This window comes from Kogia breviceps, chromosome 13, assembly GCF_026419965.1.
Source record: "Kogia breviceps isolate mKogBre1 chromosome 13, mKogBre1 haplotype 1, whole genome shotgun sequence".
Lineage (NCBI taxonomy): Eukaryota > Metazoa > Chordata > Mammalia > Artiodactyla > Physeteridae > Kogia > Kogia breviceps.
This window is the reverse complement of record NC_081322.1, coordinates 3,586,392-3,604,035: the sequence shown is the minus strand read 5'-3', so window position 1 is coordinate 3,604,035 and position 17,644 is coordinate 3,586,392. Positions and strand designations below refer to the sequence as shown.

Sequence of the window (17,644 nt, the reverse complement as noted above, 5' to 3'; positions counted from 1 at the left end):
TGAAAGGAGATGATACACTTAAGATGCTTGAAACAGGGACTCCCCTGGTGGTCCAGTGGTTAAGACTCCGCGCTTCCACTGCAGGGAGCACGGTTCGATTCCGCATGGCGCATGGCGCAGCCAACAAAGATAAAAAAGAGTGTCTGGTTTGTAGAAAGGGCTTGATAAATAGTAGCTTTTATTGTTGTTATTACTATATTGTGGTTTCCTTTATTTCTTATCAAAGGTGACTTTTTCTTCTCTTAATGCTGTTTATAAGGTAAGTCTGTTGCATATTTATCAGATGGCTCTCATCTCCATGCTTGTCCTTCTCTGTTCTCCTGTGTAGTACTTGGAAAGGGGTTGGGAATTAGTAAACTGTATTTTCTTGACGTCCTGGCCATATGAGTTTCAGCGAGAGTCTGTCAATGGACAGTACGTGCGCTTGTTTAGAAGGTGGAATGAAGATGGAGAGGAAGGAGTCCATTGTAGTTTTGGAGGCGTCTCCAGTCGTGGCATTGACGAGACTTTGTTCTCGTCCTGCAGCCTTGATGTCGGCGGCATTGACGGGCCTTGAGTGGGGACTGTCCTGCTCAGCAGCAGCACAAGGTGGTTGCAAGCACCGTTAGTGGCTCTTGTGGGTGACTGGGTCCAGCCGAGAGGTGGTGTCTGTTTCCTGATCTCTGAGTTGCAATATTTCACCATTTGCTACAGCAGCATTTCCAACGTCTTCCTAACAGTCCCTGAATTAAATTCCTCTAGGGAAGTTTGTTTTCCTGATTGGATCGTGATTCAAAGTCAGTAGCTACTCTTCAGCGTTACATACACAAGGGTGAATCTTGCAGTCTGATAGATGTATTACATAGTTCCAATATGTCTTTCTTATTCTTAGAAGTATTGTTTTTTTGTTGGTGTGTTCCAGTGATTTTTTTTCTGTCCATTCTTTGCATTTAGTAAGTCAGTGGATAAGAGCTAATGTTGGGGAATTGTATTGATATTTATTTATTTATTTATTGATGTAAAGTTGATTTACAGTATCATGTTAGTTTCAGGTGTACAGCACAGTGATTCAATTTTATATATTATATTACATTATATTATGCGTATATAAATATATATTCTTCAGATTCTCTTCCCTTATAGGTTATTACAAAATATTGAGTATAGTTTCCTGTGCTAAACAGTAGGTCCTTGTTGGTTATCTATTTTATATATAGTAGTGTGTACATGTTAATCCCAAACTCCTAATTTATCCCTCCCCCCCCACACCCCTTTTCCCTTTGGTAACCATAAGTCTGTTTTCTATGTCTGTGAGTCTAGTTTTATTGATCTTTGCTATCGTTTCCTTCATTTCTTTTTCATTTATTTCTGATCCGATCTTTATGATTTCTTTCCTTCTGCTAACTTTGGGGGTTTTTTTGTTCGTTTCTCTAATTGCTTTAGGTGTAAGGTTCGGTTGTTTATTTGAGATGTTTCTTGTCTCTTAAGGTAGGATTGTATTGCTATAAACTTCCCTCTTAGAACTGCTTTTGTTGCATCCCATAGGTTTTGGGTCATGTTTTCATTGTCATTTGTTTCTAGTTATTTTTTTATTTCCTCTTTGAATTCTTCAGTGATCTCTTGGTTATTAAGTAGTGTGTTGTTTAGCGTCCATGTGTTTGTATTTCTTACAGATTTTTTCCTGTAATTGATATCTAGTCTCATAGCATTGTGGTCAGAAAAGATACTTGATACGATTTCAATTTTCTTAAATTTATTAAGGCTTGATTTGTGTCCCAAGATATGATCTATCCTGGAGAATGTTTCATGAGCACTTGAGAAGAAAGTGTATTCTGTTGTTTTTGGATGGAATGTCCTATAAATATCAATTAAGTCCATCGTGTTTAATGTATCATTTAAAGCTTGTGTTGCCTTATTTATTTTCATTTTGGATGATCTGTCCATTGGTGAAAGTGGGGTGTTAAAGCCCCTTACTATTATTGTGTTACTGTCGATTTCCCCTTTTATGGCTGTTAGTATTTGCCTTATGTATTGAGGTGCTCCTATGTTGTGTGCATAAATATTTACAGTTGTTGTATCTTCTTCTTGTATTGATCCCTTGATCATTATGTAGTGTCCTTCTTTGTCTCTTGTAATAGTCTATTTTGTGTGATAATGAGAATTGCTACTCCACCTTTCTTGTGATTTCCATTTGCATGGAATATCTTTTTCCATCCCCTCACTTTTTCCCTAGGTCTGAAGTGGGTCTCTTGTAGACAGCATATATATGGGTCTTGTTTTTGTATCTATTCAGCCAATCTATGTCTTTTGGTTGGAGCATTTAATCCATTTACATTTAAGGTTATTATCAATATGTGTGTTCCTATTACCATTTTGTTAATTGTTTTCAGTTTATTATTGTAGGTCTTTTCCTTCTCTTGTGTTTCCAGCCTAAAGAAGTTCCTTTAGCATTTGTTGTAAAGCTGGTTTGGTGGTACTGAATTCTCTTAGCTTTTGCTTGTCTGTCAAGATTTTAATTTCTCTGTCAAATCTGAATGAGATCCTTGCTGGGTAGAGTAATCTTGGTTGTAGGTTTTTCTCCTTCATCACTTTAAATATTTCCTGCCACTCCCTTCTGGCTTGCAGAGTTTCTGTTGAAAGATCAGCTGTTAACCTTTTGGGGATTCCCTTATGTGTTATTTGTTGTTTTTCCCTTGCTGCTTTTAATATTTGTTCTTTGTATTTAATTTTTGATAGTTTGAATAATATGTGTCTTGGCGTGTTTCTCCTTGGATTTATCCTGTATGGACTCCCTGTGCTTCCTGGACTTGATTAACTATTTCCTTTCTCATATTAGGGAAGTTTTCAACTGGAATCTCTTCAAATATTTTCTCAGTCCCTTTCTTTTTCTCTTCTTCTTCTGGTATCCTTATAATTCGAAGATTGCTGTGATTAATATTGTCCCAGAGGTCTCTGAGACTGTCCTCAATTCTTTTTATTGTTTTTTTCTTTATTCTGCTCTGTAGTAGTTATTTCCACTATTTTATCTTCCAGGTCACTTATCCATTCTTCTGCCTTAGTTATTCTGATATTGATCCCTTCTAGAGAATTTTTAATTTCATTTATTGTGTTGCTCATCACTGTTTGTTTGCTCTTTAGTTCTTCTAGGTCCTTGTTAAACGTTCCTTGTATTTTCTCTATTCTATTTCCAAGATTTTGGATCATCTTTTCTATCATTACTCTGAATTCTTTTTCAGGTAGCTGCCTATTTCCTCTTCATTTGTTAGGTGTGGTGGATTTTTGCCTTGCTCCTTCATGTGCTGTGTGTTTCTCTGTCTTCTCATTTAGCTTATCTTACTGTGTTTGGGGTCTCCTTTTCGCAGTCTGCATGTTCATAGCTCCTGTTGTTTTTCGTGTCTGTCCCCAGTGGCTAAGGTTGGTTCACTGGGTTGTGTAGGCTTCCTGGTGGAGGGCACTAGTGCCTGTGTTCTGGTGGATGAGGCTGGATCTTGTCTTTCTGGTGGGCAGGCCCATGTCTGGTGGTGTGTTTTGGGTTGTCTGTGGCCTTATGATTTTAGGCAGCCTCTGTACTAATGGATGGGGTTTTGTTCCTGTCTTGCTAGTTGTTTGGCATAGGGTGTCCAGCACTGTAGCTTGCTGGGTTTTGAGTGGAGCTGGGTCTTGGCATTGAGATGGAGATCTCTTGGAGATTTTCACCCTTTGATATTACGTGGAGCTGGGAGGTCTCTTGTGGACCAGTGTCCTGAAGTTGGCTCTCCCACCTCAGAGGCACAGCCCTGACTGCTGGCTGCAGCACCAAGAGCCTGTCCTCCACATGGCTTATAATAAAAGGGAGGGAAAAAAAGAAAGAAAGAAAGAAGATAAAGTAAAATAAAGTAAAATAAAATAATGTTATTAAAATAAAAAATAAAGAATAATTAAGAAAAAAAATTTTTGAATATTAAAAAAAACCCCGACAGACAGAACCCTAGGACAAATGGTGAAAGTAAAGCTATACAGACAAATTCACACACAGAAGCATATACATACACACTCACAAAAAGAGAAAAAGGAAAAAAATACATACATCGTTGCTCCCAAAGTACACCTCCTCAATTTTGGGATGATTCGCTGTCTATTCAGGTATTCCACAGACGCACGGTACATCAAGTTGACTGTGGAGATTTAATCCGCTGCTCCTGAGGCTGCTGGGAGACATTTCCCTTTCTCTTCTTTGTTCGCACAGCTCCCGGGGCTCAGCTTTGGATGTGGCCCCGCCTCTGCGTATAGGTCGCCGGAGGGCGTGTGTTCTTCGCTGAGACAGGACCGGGTGAAAGGAGCCGCTGATTCGCGGACTCTGGCTCACTCAGGCCGGTGGGAGGGCGGGGCACGCATGCGTGGTGAGCCTGGGGCGGCAGAGGCCGGCGTGACGTTGCACCAGCCTGAGGCGCGGCACGCGTTCTCCAGGGGAAGCTGTTCCTGGATCCCGGGACACTGGCGGTGGCGGGCTGCACAGGCTCCCGGGAGGGGCGGTGTGGAGAGTGACCTGTGTTCGTACACAGGCTTCTTGGTGGCGGCAGCAGCAGACTTAGCGTCTCATGCCCGTCTCTGGGGTCCACGCTCATAGCCGCGGCTCGCGCCCGTCTCTGTAGCTCCTTTAAGCGGAGCGCTTAATCCTTTCTCCTCGCGCACCAGGAAACAAAGAGGCAAGAAAAAGTCTCTTGCCTCGCCTTCTCCCGGACTCCCCCCCCCCCCCCCCGCCAGCCGTGGCGCAGTAACCCCTTCAGGCTGTGTTCATGCCCCCAACCCCAGTCCTCTGCCTGCGATCCGACTGAAGCCTGAGCCTCAGCTCCCAGCCCTGCCCCCCCCGGCGGTGAGCAGACGAGCCTCTCGGGCTGGTGAGTGCTGGTCGGCGCCGATCCTCTGTGCGGGAATCTCTCCGCTTTGCCCTCTGTACCCTGTTGCTGCGCTCTCCTCCGCGGCTTCGAAGCTTCCCTGCTCTGCCACCCGCAGTCTCCGCCCGCGAAGGGGCTTCTAGTTTGTGGAAACCTTCCCTCCTTCACAGCTCCCTCCCACTGGTGCAGGTACCTGTCCCTATTCTTTTTTTTAAAATTTTTTTTTGGCCTCTCCCTGTTGTGGCCTCTCCCGTTGCAGAGCACAGGCTCCGGACGCGCAGGCTCAGCGGCCATGGCTCACGGGCCCAGCCGCTCCGCGGCACGTGGGATCTTCCCGGACTGGGGCACGAACCCGTGTCCCCTGCATCCATCGGCAGGCGGACTCTCAACCACTGCGCCACCAGGGAAGCCCTCCCATCCCTATTCTTTTGTCTCTTTATTCTTTTTTCTTTTGCCCTGCCTAGGTATGTGGGGTGTTTCTTGCCTTTTGGGAGGTCTGTGGTCTTCTGCCAGCGATCAGTGGGTGTTCTGTAGGAGTTGTTCTGCATGCAGATGTATTTCTGATGTACTTGTGGGGAGGAAGGTGATCTCCACGTCTTACTCTTCTGCCATCTTGAAGCGCTCAGTGACGAGTAGTTTTAAAGTGATTGCTAGAAGAAACTGCATTCAGTTTTCTTGTTCATATATCCTTATCTCTAACATCAGTGTTAAAAGTAATTGTTAGCATAGAAGTGAAAATTACCCCAAAGTATGACCATAATTAGTACCTTCAAAGTTGAACGGAGTATTCAGTAAAATAAGCGTTGTAACGTAGAGATTAATTTATGGTTAAATACAGCAAATGGTAATAGGAATAAGAATGTTCCTGAAGTGAACATTTGTAGTCTTAATGACTGTACCATTGAATTATTAAGAATGTTATTCTGAATTATTAAGAATTATTAAGAATATTCTTTTTGTGTGTGTGTGGCATGCGGGCCTCTTACTGTTGCGGCCTCTCCCGTTGCGGAGCACAGGCTCCGGACGCGCAGGCTCAGCGGCCACGGCTCACGGGCCCAGCCACTCCGCGGCACGTGGGATCCTCCCGGACCGGGGCGCGAACCCGCGTCCCTTGCATCGGCAGGCGGACTCTCAACCACTGTGCTACCAGGGAAGCCCAAGAATATTCTTAATTACTAAGAATGTTCCTGAAGGGAACATTTACAGTCTTAATGACTGTACCATTGAATTATTTTAAACTGTAAACCTGTTTTCTTCCTAAGGACTGAAAGAACATCTATAACAATGAACTCAGTGTGCCCTCCGTCTGCTCCTGGGGTTTGGCAGGTAGACGCAGGCTGCTTTCCACAGCTTACAAGTGGGAGCCTGCGGCACAGAAGTAATATGATGTCAGAGATCAGCAAATTAGATGCAGAGACGGGGCTGGGACTGGGCTCTTCGGTGGGTGAATTTGCCCGCCCTGCCCCATTAGACTGTAAATTCTGGCCAATGAGCGAGGCTTCCTCAGGTGTGGAGACTTTGAATCTGCTGTTAGTAAGCAAGCAGCGTGAAGTAATTTAGAAATACACTTTCTTTTTAAAAAGAACATTTATGCTTTATCACAGCATCATGTATAATGAAACATGATAAAGCCCTACCGAGCTTGACGTCAATGAGGAAACGAGCTTTACTTTGGGTTAGTGCCAGGGCAGAGAAATGACCCTATTATCTCTGTAACGGTAATACTGTGCCTCACAGGGAAACTTACATCATCAAGAGTGAGTTGTTATTCTCTAGCTGATTCTTTCTACACCAGTTAGTAGTATATTAAATCAGAAGGCATTGGAAAGTTCTTTCAAGGGGCTTGGGAGTATAATTCAAAGGTTTCAGTAAATCTGTGTTTATACATGTTTATAGATGTGTACACACAGATACATACACACACACACACACACACACATTTCACACCCCCATTTCTTTGTACACACCTCTTCTTTCTACATGAAAGACCTCCTTTATTTTCTCTTGTGTTAAGTACTTCTTCATCTCTAAGACCCCTACCAGTTGTTCCCTTGTTGGTGGTGAAGACACTTCGATCTTACAGTCAGGTTGTTGCTTCCCTCTGTCTTTCCTAGAGCGGTTTGTCCTCATTGCTACATCATGTTTTTGTTTGCTGATCATCTCTTTCCATCTTTTTAACTCCCAGTTGAGTGTGTGCTTCTTAAGGGCAGGAACTGCCTTTTTCATTTCATAGTCTAGCCTCTTGCATGATGTCTGCACATACTGGGTACACAATGACTATTAAATGAATAAGTATACGTTATACATAGTACAATACATTTGTACTATTATTATACACAGTACAATATATATTGTACTATTATACATATATATTGATATCATAAATATATATAATTTATACACTCTGCTGTATTTTCAAAATGTGTTTCAGATGACCTGTAAGCAACACAACAAATTAGAAGAGAATTGGAAGGAAAAAAAGGACAGGAATGGGAAATAAAAGGGTCCAGGCATGACCTAATTCATGCCATGAGTCTGTCAGTGTATGTGTAATATGAATACAAGTGCATATGTAATTACAAAGGAAGCTTATCTGTGGAACTTACAATATATATTTAAAAATCTATCTTGTCTGATTTTTGAGAAAAAATTACACCTTTTTTATTTTGGCCTTGGAAAGCTCTCTCTCTCTCTTTAAAGCCACACATTTTTTTCAGCGTCTCCGATGCTGAAGGGTTTCTCTGTGGGATGCTCATTAGTGCTAAGATTAGAATGTAATCACCATGTGGTAAAATGGAGTGGCTCCGTGAGCCCCACTGCTGTGAAAACAGGAATCCATGCTATGACTGCACAGAGGCCCTTCAGCTCCTGAAGTTTCAGGCGGTAACTCCTCTTACCTGCTCTCTCTCATAAAACATTATACATGATGTAGGAATGACTATCTGATAATAAGCTGCTCTTGGAATAAATATCTTTTAAGTTAACAAAACAAAAATGTACCTGGGAATTATAGCTTGCTCCCTAGGTGACCTGTTTGCCAAGTTTAAGTAAATGAATATATTAAAATGCTGCTCTGAACATCAGGGTGCATGTATCTTTTCTCTTTTTTCAAATTAGTGTTTTTGTTTGTTTGGTTTTTTTGGGATATAGACCCAGGAGTGGAATTGCTGGGTTATATGTTAGTTCTGTTTTTAGTCTTTTGCAAAACCTCCAAACTGTTTTCCATAGTGGCTGCACCAGTTTACATTCCCACCAACAGTGTAGAAGGGTTCCCTTCTCTCCACATCCTTGCCAGTATTTGTTATTTGTGTTCTTTTTGACAATAGCCATTCTGACAGGTGTGAGGTGATGTCTCATTTTGGTTTTGACTTGCATTTCCCAGATGATTAGCAATGTTGGGCATCTTTTCATGTCCCTCTTGCCCATCTGTATGTCTTCTTTGGAAAAATGTCTTTTCAGGTCTTCTGCCCATTTTTCAATCAGTTGGGTTTTTTTTTTTGTTATTGAGTTGTATGAGCTGTTTATATATTTTGGATATTAACCCCTTATTAGTCATATTCTTTGCAAGTATTTTCTTCCATTTAGTAAATTTTCTTCTCATTTTGTCAGTGGTTTCCTCTGCTGTGCAAAAGCTTTTAATTTAATTAGGTCTCATCTGTTTATTTTTGCTTTTGTTTCTTTTGCCTGAGGAGACAGATCCAAGAAAATATTCTGATTTATGTCAAAGAGCGGCCTATCTTCTCTTCTGGAAGTTTTATGGTTTCCAGTCTTATGTTTAGGTCTTTAATCCATAAAATTGTACTTTTATTTTCCCCTCTCAGGATTAAATTTATGAAAAGCTAAGGAGTGATTTTTTTGGGTCTATTTAAATATGAGACTCTTCTTGAATCTCATTCTTGGCATGCTTTTTTGTTGTTGTTGTTGGAGGACTAAGCTTTGTTTGCCATGTTGTCCCTTAATTAATTACAAAGTAATGAGGTCTTATTATTCTGGGTAATTTATTGAATACAATGAAACAGTTAGTCACTCACTGGCATTTTTTCAAAGGAGGTGGGCCAAGATGCCAACCCATTTCTTTTGGTGCGCCAGCCCTTAGAGCAGTGTGTTCCAGGGATTTGCTAATTACCAGCTGGCAACTGATTTATAACACAAGGCAGGAACGACAAGGCTCTTGAATGGTAGCCACTGACTCACAAGCAGGGCGGAGTGTGTACTGGCTTCAAGCCTTGACGTTTAGTGTGCAGATCTTGCTGTTTGGAGAAAGAAGACTTGATGACGGCACAGAGCATACGTGCTACCTTTGGCATGCTTGCCAGAGGTCATCAGCGTTGTTCTTGACCATCACTTTGGTTTAGCAGCTGAGAAATGCTAAGTAAAATGTGTTCTTCCAGTTGAATATGTCTGTCTTCCTATTTGTCAGTTCCTTTGTCCATCCATCCATATATCCCTTGGTCCATCCATCCATCCATCTACTACTGGATTTCAGCCATCAGTGAACGGGCTGGAATTAACCTCTGAATGCACTGTTTAGAATGGAGGTTGGGAAACATTTTCTGTAAAGGGACAGATAGTAAATATTTTAGGCTTATAGGCTATGCTCTCTGTTACAGCTACTCAGCTCTGCTGTTGAAGGGCAGGAACAGCCACAGATAATGTGTAAATGAATGGATGAGGTTGTATGCCAAGAAAACATTGTTTACAAAAGTTGACTTGCCCACTCCTGGTTTAGATAGTTGGAAGTATCTGACTCAACATAGTTTGTGTGCTACACAAAAAAACTTAAAAAAAAAAGCTTTTAATGCTTATATGTTTTCTTGAGGTTAGACTGTACATTTTTGTTTTTGTTGTTGTTCTTGTTTCCACTGGACCACCAGGGAAGTCCCTTATATGTTTCCTAACAGCAATGTGTCGGGTTTCTTGGTTTAATTGTCATCTGTGTTTAGGATTACCCACAAAAGTAGTTGTATAGGTTTTACCATTTTGTTACTCAATTAATTTTATTTTATTTAAACATATACATGACTTAAAGCTTATTCATCTCTCTCTGGCACTGGTTATAGAAAGGTCATTGGATTGGAAATACACAAAAATACAAGGAATAAAATTTTCTGCCATATCACTGATAACAGCACCATTAAAGGTGATAGTTTTTACTTACAAATATGATTTAAAAAACTATACTTTTGATATGAAAACATGACCAAGATATATTGCTAAGTGGAAAAAGGAGATTATAGAAGGGTTCTAAATAATGTGTGCAGCGTGATTATATTTGTGGAAAGAAAACAAGATTTACATATGTCTACCTTTTTTTTTTTTTTTTTTCGGTACGCGGGCCTCTTATTGCTGTGGCCTCTCCCGTTGCGGAGCACAGGCTCCGGACGCGCAGGCTCAGCGGCCATGGCTCACGGGCCCAGCCGCTCCGCGGCACTTGGGATCTTCCCGGACCGGGGCACGAACCCGTGTCCCCTGCATCGGCAGGCGGATTCTCAACCACTGCGCCACCAGGGAAGCCCTAGATAGTAAATACCATGGTATTATAAGATCCCCTTTTATTAACATCTTTTGTTAGTATGGTACACTTGTTACAGTTAATGAACCAGTGTTGTTACATTATTATTGTCTAATGCCCAAGATTATGAAGATTTTCTTAGTTTTTCCCTGAAGTCCTTTTTCTGTTCCAAGATAGCTGATTTGATGGTAGTTTTTCATCTGTGTAATAATGTCATATAATAAATGCTATTTCTGTTAAAAATAACATGGAATTTGGGGGAAGAATAAACACAATAAAGCTTTGCTACAATGAGGTTCTTATATTCTTTTATGCACGAATGTCACCTGTGAAAAAATAATTAACCTTGCATTTTTTTCCTTGTTTTGTATTCAGTGGAACAGGTTCCCATAGAACCATACAACATCCCCCTGTCCCAGGCCGAAGTCATCCAAGAAGGGAGTGATGTCACTCTAGTTGCCTGGGGCACACAGGTCAGTAACCATTATAGCAACTGGTAATGTCCATCTTGTGTTTGGAAGCCCTCATTTTAAATTCTGATTCTATGAAGCACTGAAAATGTCTTCCTTATATCTCGAATTTAAGTCTTGTTTGATGCTACATCTGTATCTGGTACTGACTTCTGACTGAAGGTGAGATGCCTTTTCAGTCGTATTAAAATTTGCATGTATATGGTGAAGCCATTAAAAATATATCGAGTTTACAAGAACGTATTAAGGACACGTTCTTTTTTTTTTTTTTTTTTTTTTTTTTTTGCGGTATGCGGGCCTCTCACTGTTGTGGCCTCTCCTGTTGCGGAGCACAGGCTCCGGACGCACAGGCTCAACGGCCATGGCTCACGGGCCCAGCCACTCCGCGGCATGTGGGATCTTCCCGGACCGGGGCACGAACTCGTGTCCCCTGCGTCGGCAGGCGGACTCTCAACCACTGCACCACCAGGGAAGCCCAGGACACGTTCTTTTGAAGCACACATTACGTATCCTCACTACTTGTTGCTGCTTTTCTTCTTATTTTTTTTTGCCAGTATTATTATTTTACTGAATGAAAGATTCTTTACAGTCTGTAGTGCCTTTACAGTTTTCAAAAGTTTCACACACATGATTTCATATAATCCCATTATAACCCCTCCTTTTTTTATCCCTCATCCTTTCATTGTCCCTCTCCCCTTCCCGTTCCCCCTGGTACCCACGAGTTTGTCCTCTTTATCTGTGAGTCTCCTTCCTTTTTTGTTTTATTCACTGGTTTGTTGTATTTTTTAGATTCCACATATAAGTGATATCCTACAGTATTTGTCTTTTTCTTTCTGACTTATTTCACTTTACATAATGCCCTCCAAGTCTATCCATTTTGCTGCAAATGGCAAAGTTTCATTCTTTTTTATGGCTGGGTGGTAGTCCATTGTGTATATATATATATATACCACATATTCTTTATCCATTCATCTGTTGATGGACACTTAGTTTGCTTCCGTACCTTGGCACTTGTAAATAATGCTGCTGTGAACGTTGGCGCACATGTATCTTTACCAGTTAGTGTTTTTGTTGCTGTTTTTGGATGTATACCCAGGAGTACGGTAGCTCTATTTTTTAGTCTTTTACAAAACCTCCATACTGTATTCCACAGTGGCTGCACCTATTTACACTCCCACCAACAGTGTAGGAGGGTTCCTTTTCTCCACATCTTCATCAAGACCTGTTATCTTGGGTCTTTTTTTTTTTTTTTTTTTTTTTTTTTTTTTTTTTTTGCGGTACACGGGCCTCTCACTGTTGTGGCCTCTCCCGTTGCGGGGCACAGGCTCCGGACGCGCAGGCGCAGCGGCCACGGCTCACGGGCCCAGCCGCTCCGCGGCACGTGGGATCTTCCCGGACCGGGGCACGAACCCGTGTCCCCTGCATTGGCAGGCGGATTCTCAACCACTGCGCCACCAGGGAAGCCCTTGGGTCTTTTTGATAATAGCCTTCCTAACAGGTACAAGGTGACATCTCACTGTGGTTTTGATTTGCATTTCTCCAGTGATTAATGATGTTTTTCATGCCCTCTGCTGCCATCTCTCGTGACTACTTTCCTGGCTACGTGGACCCGCCAGTGGTCCAGCCTCATTATTCCATACCTTTCTCTTTCAGTTGAATTGATGATCTATTTCCGTTTTCCCCAGAGCTTATTATCATATCACTCTGCTTCCAAACTTTTAAGCTCAGGACTCTTTCTCTAGCCGTAGACTTCTATCTCTCCTTCTTTTAAAGAAATGGTCAGTTTTTTCTTTTTTCTGTGTAAAAGAAATACTTGCTTATTTTAGAAAATTTAATACCACATAATATAAAGAAGATAATGAAAATCATTTGCAATCCTACAACTTCCTACACTCTTCTGCATTTGATTTTTGGCTTGGAGAGCTGTAGTCTTTGCGGTTTCTCACCTATAGTGGGATAATCGTACTGCCTGGAGAATCACATCCGATGATGGTGCCCACAGTGGTTTTTGCAAAACTTTTCTGCTCTCCTTGAGTCCCTTTTAAAAAGCCCACTCTTGGGCTTCCCTGGTGGCGCAGTGATTGAGAGTCTGCCTGCCGATGCAGGGGACATGGTTTCGTGCCCTGGTCCGGGAAGATCCTACATGCTGTGGAGCGGCTGGGCCCGTGAGCCATGGCCACTAAGCCTGCGCGTCCAGAGCGTGTGCTCCGCAACGGGATAGGCCACAACAGTGAGAGGCCCGCGTACCGCCAAAAAAAAAAAAAATAAAAAAAAAATTAAAAGCCCACTCTCAAATCAACTGCATTCCAATAAAAACTTTTTGAAGAACGAAATAAAAGGCACAGCATGTGTCCCACTTTCCACATGTGTCCTTGTCTTTCTTTTTAATAGGGAAGTTAGGGTGTATTAGACACGAATTCCGCCAGCTCGCTTTTCCTTCACACTTACACTTCTGCTGGCAATCCTTGCCTCTTGCCCTTTTGTCTTCCAAGAAGTGTCTGGTTTTCACAGCTACTTCTCCAAATCTGTTTCAGAATGTATTCCATTTCTTCTTCTCCAGGACTGTGATTCATTAGCTGGTCCCTCTCTCCTGCATCTTCAGTTTCTCCTTTCCATGTCCCTCTTATTAAAAAAGTGTGTCCTACCAAATGTAAAATAGATAGCTAGTGGGGAGCAGCTGCTTCACACAGGGAGATGAGCTCGGTGCTTTGTGACCCCCTAGAGGGGTGGGTTAGGGAGGGCGGGAGGGAGACACAAGAGGGAGGGGACATGGGGACATATGTATATGTAGAACTGATTCACTTCGCTATAAAGCAGAAACACACCATTGTAAAGCAATTGTACTCCAATGAAGATGTTAAAAAAATAAAAAATAAAATAAAATTAAAAAGTGTGTCTCTCATCTCTATTTAAAAAGTACCTTTTCTCTCTCCTGCTTTCCCCTTAAATAACAGTGTATCTCCCTCCTTTCTTTTATCACTAAACTTAAACAACTATGTCCTACTACCTGTATTTAATTCCTTCACTTCATTATCATTATTATTATTTTTTAAACTCATTTACCTTATGAGTTCTGTTCCCAGTAGTTAAAACTATTTCTGCTAACATTGCTCACCTTCTAATTGCTAAATCCAACCCTCACCTCATATTGTTATGGTATGTGACACTGGCTGGCTACTATCTCTATGAAACCTTTCTTTAGCTTCTGGATATATTGTCTTCCGATTTTTCTTCTGTTTCTTTTAACTGTTCTCCTTCTCCTTCTTCTTCTTCTTCTTCTCCTCCCCCTCTTCCCCCTCCCCCTCCCTCCCACTCCTTCTCCTTCTCTCTCTTCCTCTTCCTTCTCTCCCTCTTCCTCTTCTTCTTCAGCCCCTCTTCCTCTACTTTCCTCTTAAATGTTGGTCATGTACAGGGTCCCATGATTTTTGCCCTTTACTTCTCCTTCTGTATACTTTTTCTAGAAACTCAAACTACTCCTGTGACTTTATTAACCTTCTGTGTGTGGATATCTTTGGAATCCGTCTCTCTGACAGTGACTGTTCGCCTTTTCTCAGAGAACCTCTTTCCAGCTGTTTTCTAGACATCTATATTTGATTATTTGGTTGGAATATGGGGTTCAACATGTCTAAAAGAAATTCTCCTTGCGAATCAGTTCCTCTAACTTTAAACACTGTCTCTATTAAGGATGTCAGAATTCAATTCACTGTTTTTCTTTAGTCATCCTCTGCATATTTCCCTTTTAATTTCAGGTTCATGTGATCCGAGAGGTGGCTTCCATGGCTCACGAGAAGCTTGGAGTGTCTTGTGAGGTCATTGATCTGAGGACTATAATACCTTGGGATGTGGATACAGTTTGCAAGGTATGACTATAGTGTTGATAGTGTCATTTCCTCAAAATCTGGGGCCAAATTTGTTGGCTCTTTGCAAAGAATTGTCATAAAATTGTGAGCTTCATGAGGCTTCTCCACTGATATTAAAACTTTAAAATTTACACCCTGAAAGAAATATATGAGCTTAATGCTCAAGGAAACAAATCACTTCAGGTTTTGTTTCCTCCCATAGTTCTCTGTTTAAAATATTACAACTCTCTGTCCTTCATGCAGCCAGCTCGTGTTGACTTGTGTGAATAATGCACCAGTGGAAATGAGAGTATATCAGGAATGTTGAAATCACCTGTGTTTTTAAACTTCTTATTGGTTATGGTTCAATAAGCTAGGTTGAATATAGCCAGCTAAATAATTTGGCTGAATTCTCATTTGTCCCTTCTCCAAAAGAGATGGAGATGGATTATTTTTTAAAAATACTGTGAATCACAGTTTCATGTTACGTTGTGGGATTGTGGCTGCTCTGATTTACAGTTTTCTATCTAAATCACCTCTTGAACTTTGGCCTGTTTAGATTGGTCTTTTTCTTACTATTAATAGGATTCACATAGTCCTCTCTCAAGAATATAGTTTAGTTCTCATTTACTTGGCTATAGCTGATACCTTTCATATTAATGTCTAGATAAATTGAAGTACATCTATTACCAAATTGGTACATAAGGAAAGTTAAGTTCTTTTTTGTGTATGTGATGGTCTTATCTACTAAAGTTTAGGTAACATTGCATGTAATATTTTCTTGATCTATTTTTATAGCAAATGAGCCATAAGACCTAGAGTATTACACATTTATTATTTTCAAGAGCTTTGGTGTTTTTGTAGCTTTTACAGGCTGTTTCTTAGGTTATTACATAAAAATAATCTGCAGTTACTGCTGCTGTAAAAGTATAGCATACGGTGTTTTAGGTAAAGATCATTTCATAATTTAGAGGAAGATTTAAGATTTGTTATAGTAAATGTTCTGTAGACTTACTGGACACTGTCTAAACACTTGAGATGGTTACAAATGGTTTCAGCAATATTCTGAGTCCTTATGTTCGTAGTTTCCATAATTAAGAGCAGTGTTTTAGGTTGAACTATTTATAACTGCATGAAATAATGCTTTTTACAGACATTTTCAAATCAAGTCAGACATTGTGTTTCCTTTCAAATAGCCATATGTTCCAAATTACGGTTAAACTGGGACTGATAGCCTTTGCCCCAGAGCAGGCTTCTTCTTTGCACCGTGTCTCCCCTACTTGGGGTTTGTGTTTATAATGTGAATCGTGCTTTTGCATGAGGATACGACGCTTTGTCATGGTGCAGTGGAGGGTGCTGATGTATGGTCAGGACAAGTACTTGTATTTATATACATTATACATTCAAGAAAATTTGTAGCAGCTTATGATAAAACACAAATATAATAATACTGCAGTTGGTAACCATGAAAGTAAGGTGAGGAGAAGTAGAGGAAGAAGGAAGTGGGAAATTATTTGTATTTATATCAGTTTGTTTCTATGGGCACCCCCCTGCCCCCACCCTTTATTAAATCTACTGGTAGCATCTTTTTAAAATATTTTTTGTGCTACGCGGGCCTCTCACCGCTGCGGCCTCTCCCGTTGTGGAGCGCAGGCTCAGCGGCCACGGCTCACGGGCCCAGCCGCTCCGCGGCACGTGGGATCTTCCCGGACCGGGGCACGAACCCGCGTCCCCTGCATCGGCAGGCGGACTCCCAACCACTGCGCCACCAGGGAAGCCCTACTGGTAGCATCTTTGTATGATCCTGGAGTGTAGACCCTGTTCCTTAGGGCTCTGTACGACTGGAGAAGATGAAAGAGGAGACCAAAAGCCTCTACAGAATGAGAAAGTGATGCAGCAAACCTCTGACTTGTTCGCATCACTAGTTTAGTTTCCTGTTGGGGTGCTTTCGTCATGTTCTTTTTCTAGCTGATGACCCTCCAGTTATGTCAGTGAAAGCCAGTTTGTCATTTCTTGGTTACTTTGGGTATATTTGTGCCTCTCTTCATTGTTGATCATGGTACATCTTGGGTTTTCTTTTCATGTATCAAAAGAGAACATTTTTGATACTTGGCATCTTCTAGAAATTAAAGATGATTTTAAACAAGAGGACCCTATAGCCAAACACTGATATTAAAAATGGGAGTTTTTGTTTGTTTAACTACGATTCAGCTTTTCTTTATCTTTTTTTTTTTTTTTCTTTTTTTTTTTTTTTTTTTTTGCGGTACGCGGGCCTCTCACCGCTGCGGCCTCTCCCGTTGCGGGGCACAGGCTCCGGACGCGCAGGCTCAGCGGACACGGCTCACGGGCCCAGCCGCTCAGCGGCACATGGGATCCTCCCGGACCGGGGCACGAACCCGCGTCCCCTGCATCGGCAGGGCGGACTCGCAACCACTGTGCCACCAGGGAAGCCCTCTTTATCTTCTTGGATTCTATAGTATTCAAGATTTATGCTTATTATCTCTTTCAGTTAGTGCTGTGTTTTATCGGTTCTTTTTGTCTTATGACAAAATTAGATCCCTCAGCTTTATTCATTACATGTTAAACTCAACACCAAAACGCAACTTTTGGAATACCTAATCTTGAAAAGCCTATTAAAGGTAAAAATAATTTATTGAACATATGCATTAGCATACTGTGCATAGTAAAAGGACTGTGGAACATAGTCATACTTTTGCTTAAGCTTTGAAGCATTGTTTGAAAGTTATAAGCCTGAACAGTTGCTTGGGGACAGAAAGAGCAGCAGTGGTTTTTTTTCCAATTATTTTTTTGGTGGGGTATAGTTGATTTACAATATTATATTAGTTGCAGGTATACAGCACAGTGATTCAAAATTTTTATTGTTCATATACCATTTAAAGTTATAAAATATTGGCTATATTCCCTGTGCTATACAATATATCCTTGTAGCTTATTTATTTTATACATAGT

The 17,644-nt window shown here is 41.2% G+C and overlaps 1 protein-coding gene across 7 annotated transcripts in view; it reads left to right on the top strand.

Moving 5' to 3' along the window:
- BCKDHB (branched chain keto acid dehydrogenase E1 subunit beta) overlaps positions 1-17,644 on the top strand; it is a 289,790-nt gene that overhangs the window by 70,150 nt on the left and 201,996 nt on the right. For all 7 annotated transcript variants that reach the window (XM_067011259.1, XM_067011262.1, XM_059083877.2 and 4 more), the window contains 2 exons: positions 10,741-10,838; positions 14,585-14,695. In XM_067011259.1, the coding sequence (XP_066867360.1) occupies positions 10,741-10,838; positions 14,585-14,695 (209 nt within the window). The remainder of the gene's footprint in view (positions 1-10,740; positions 10,839-14,584; positions 14,696-17,644) is intronic.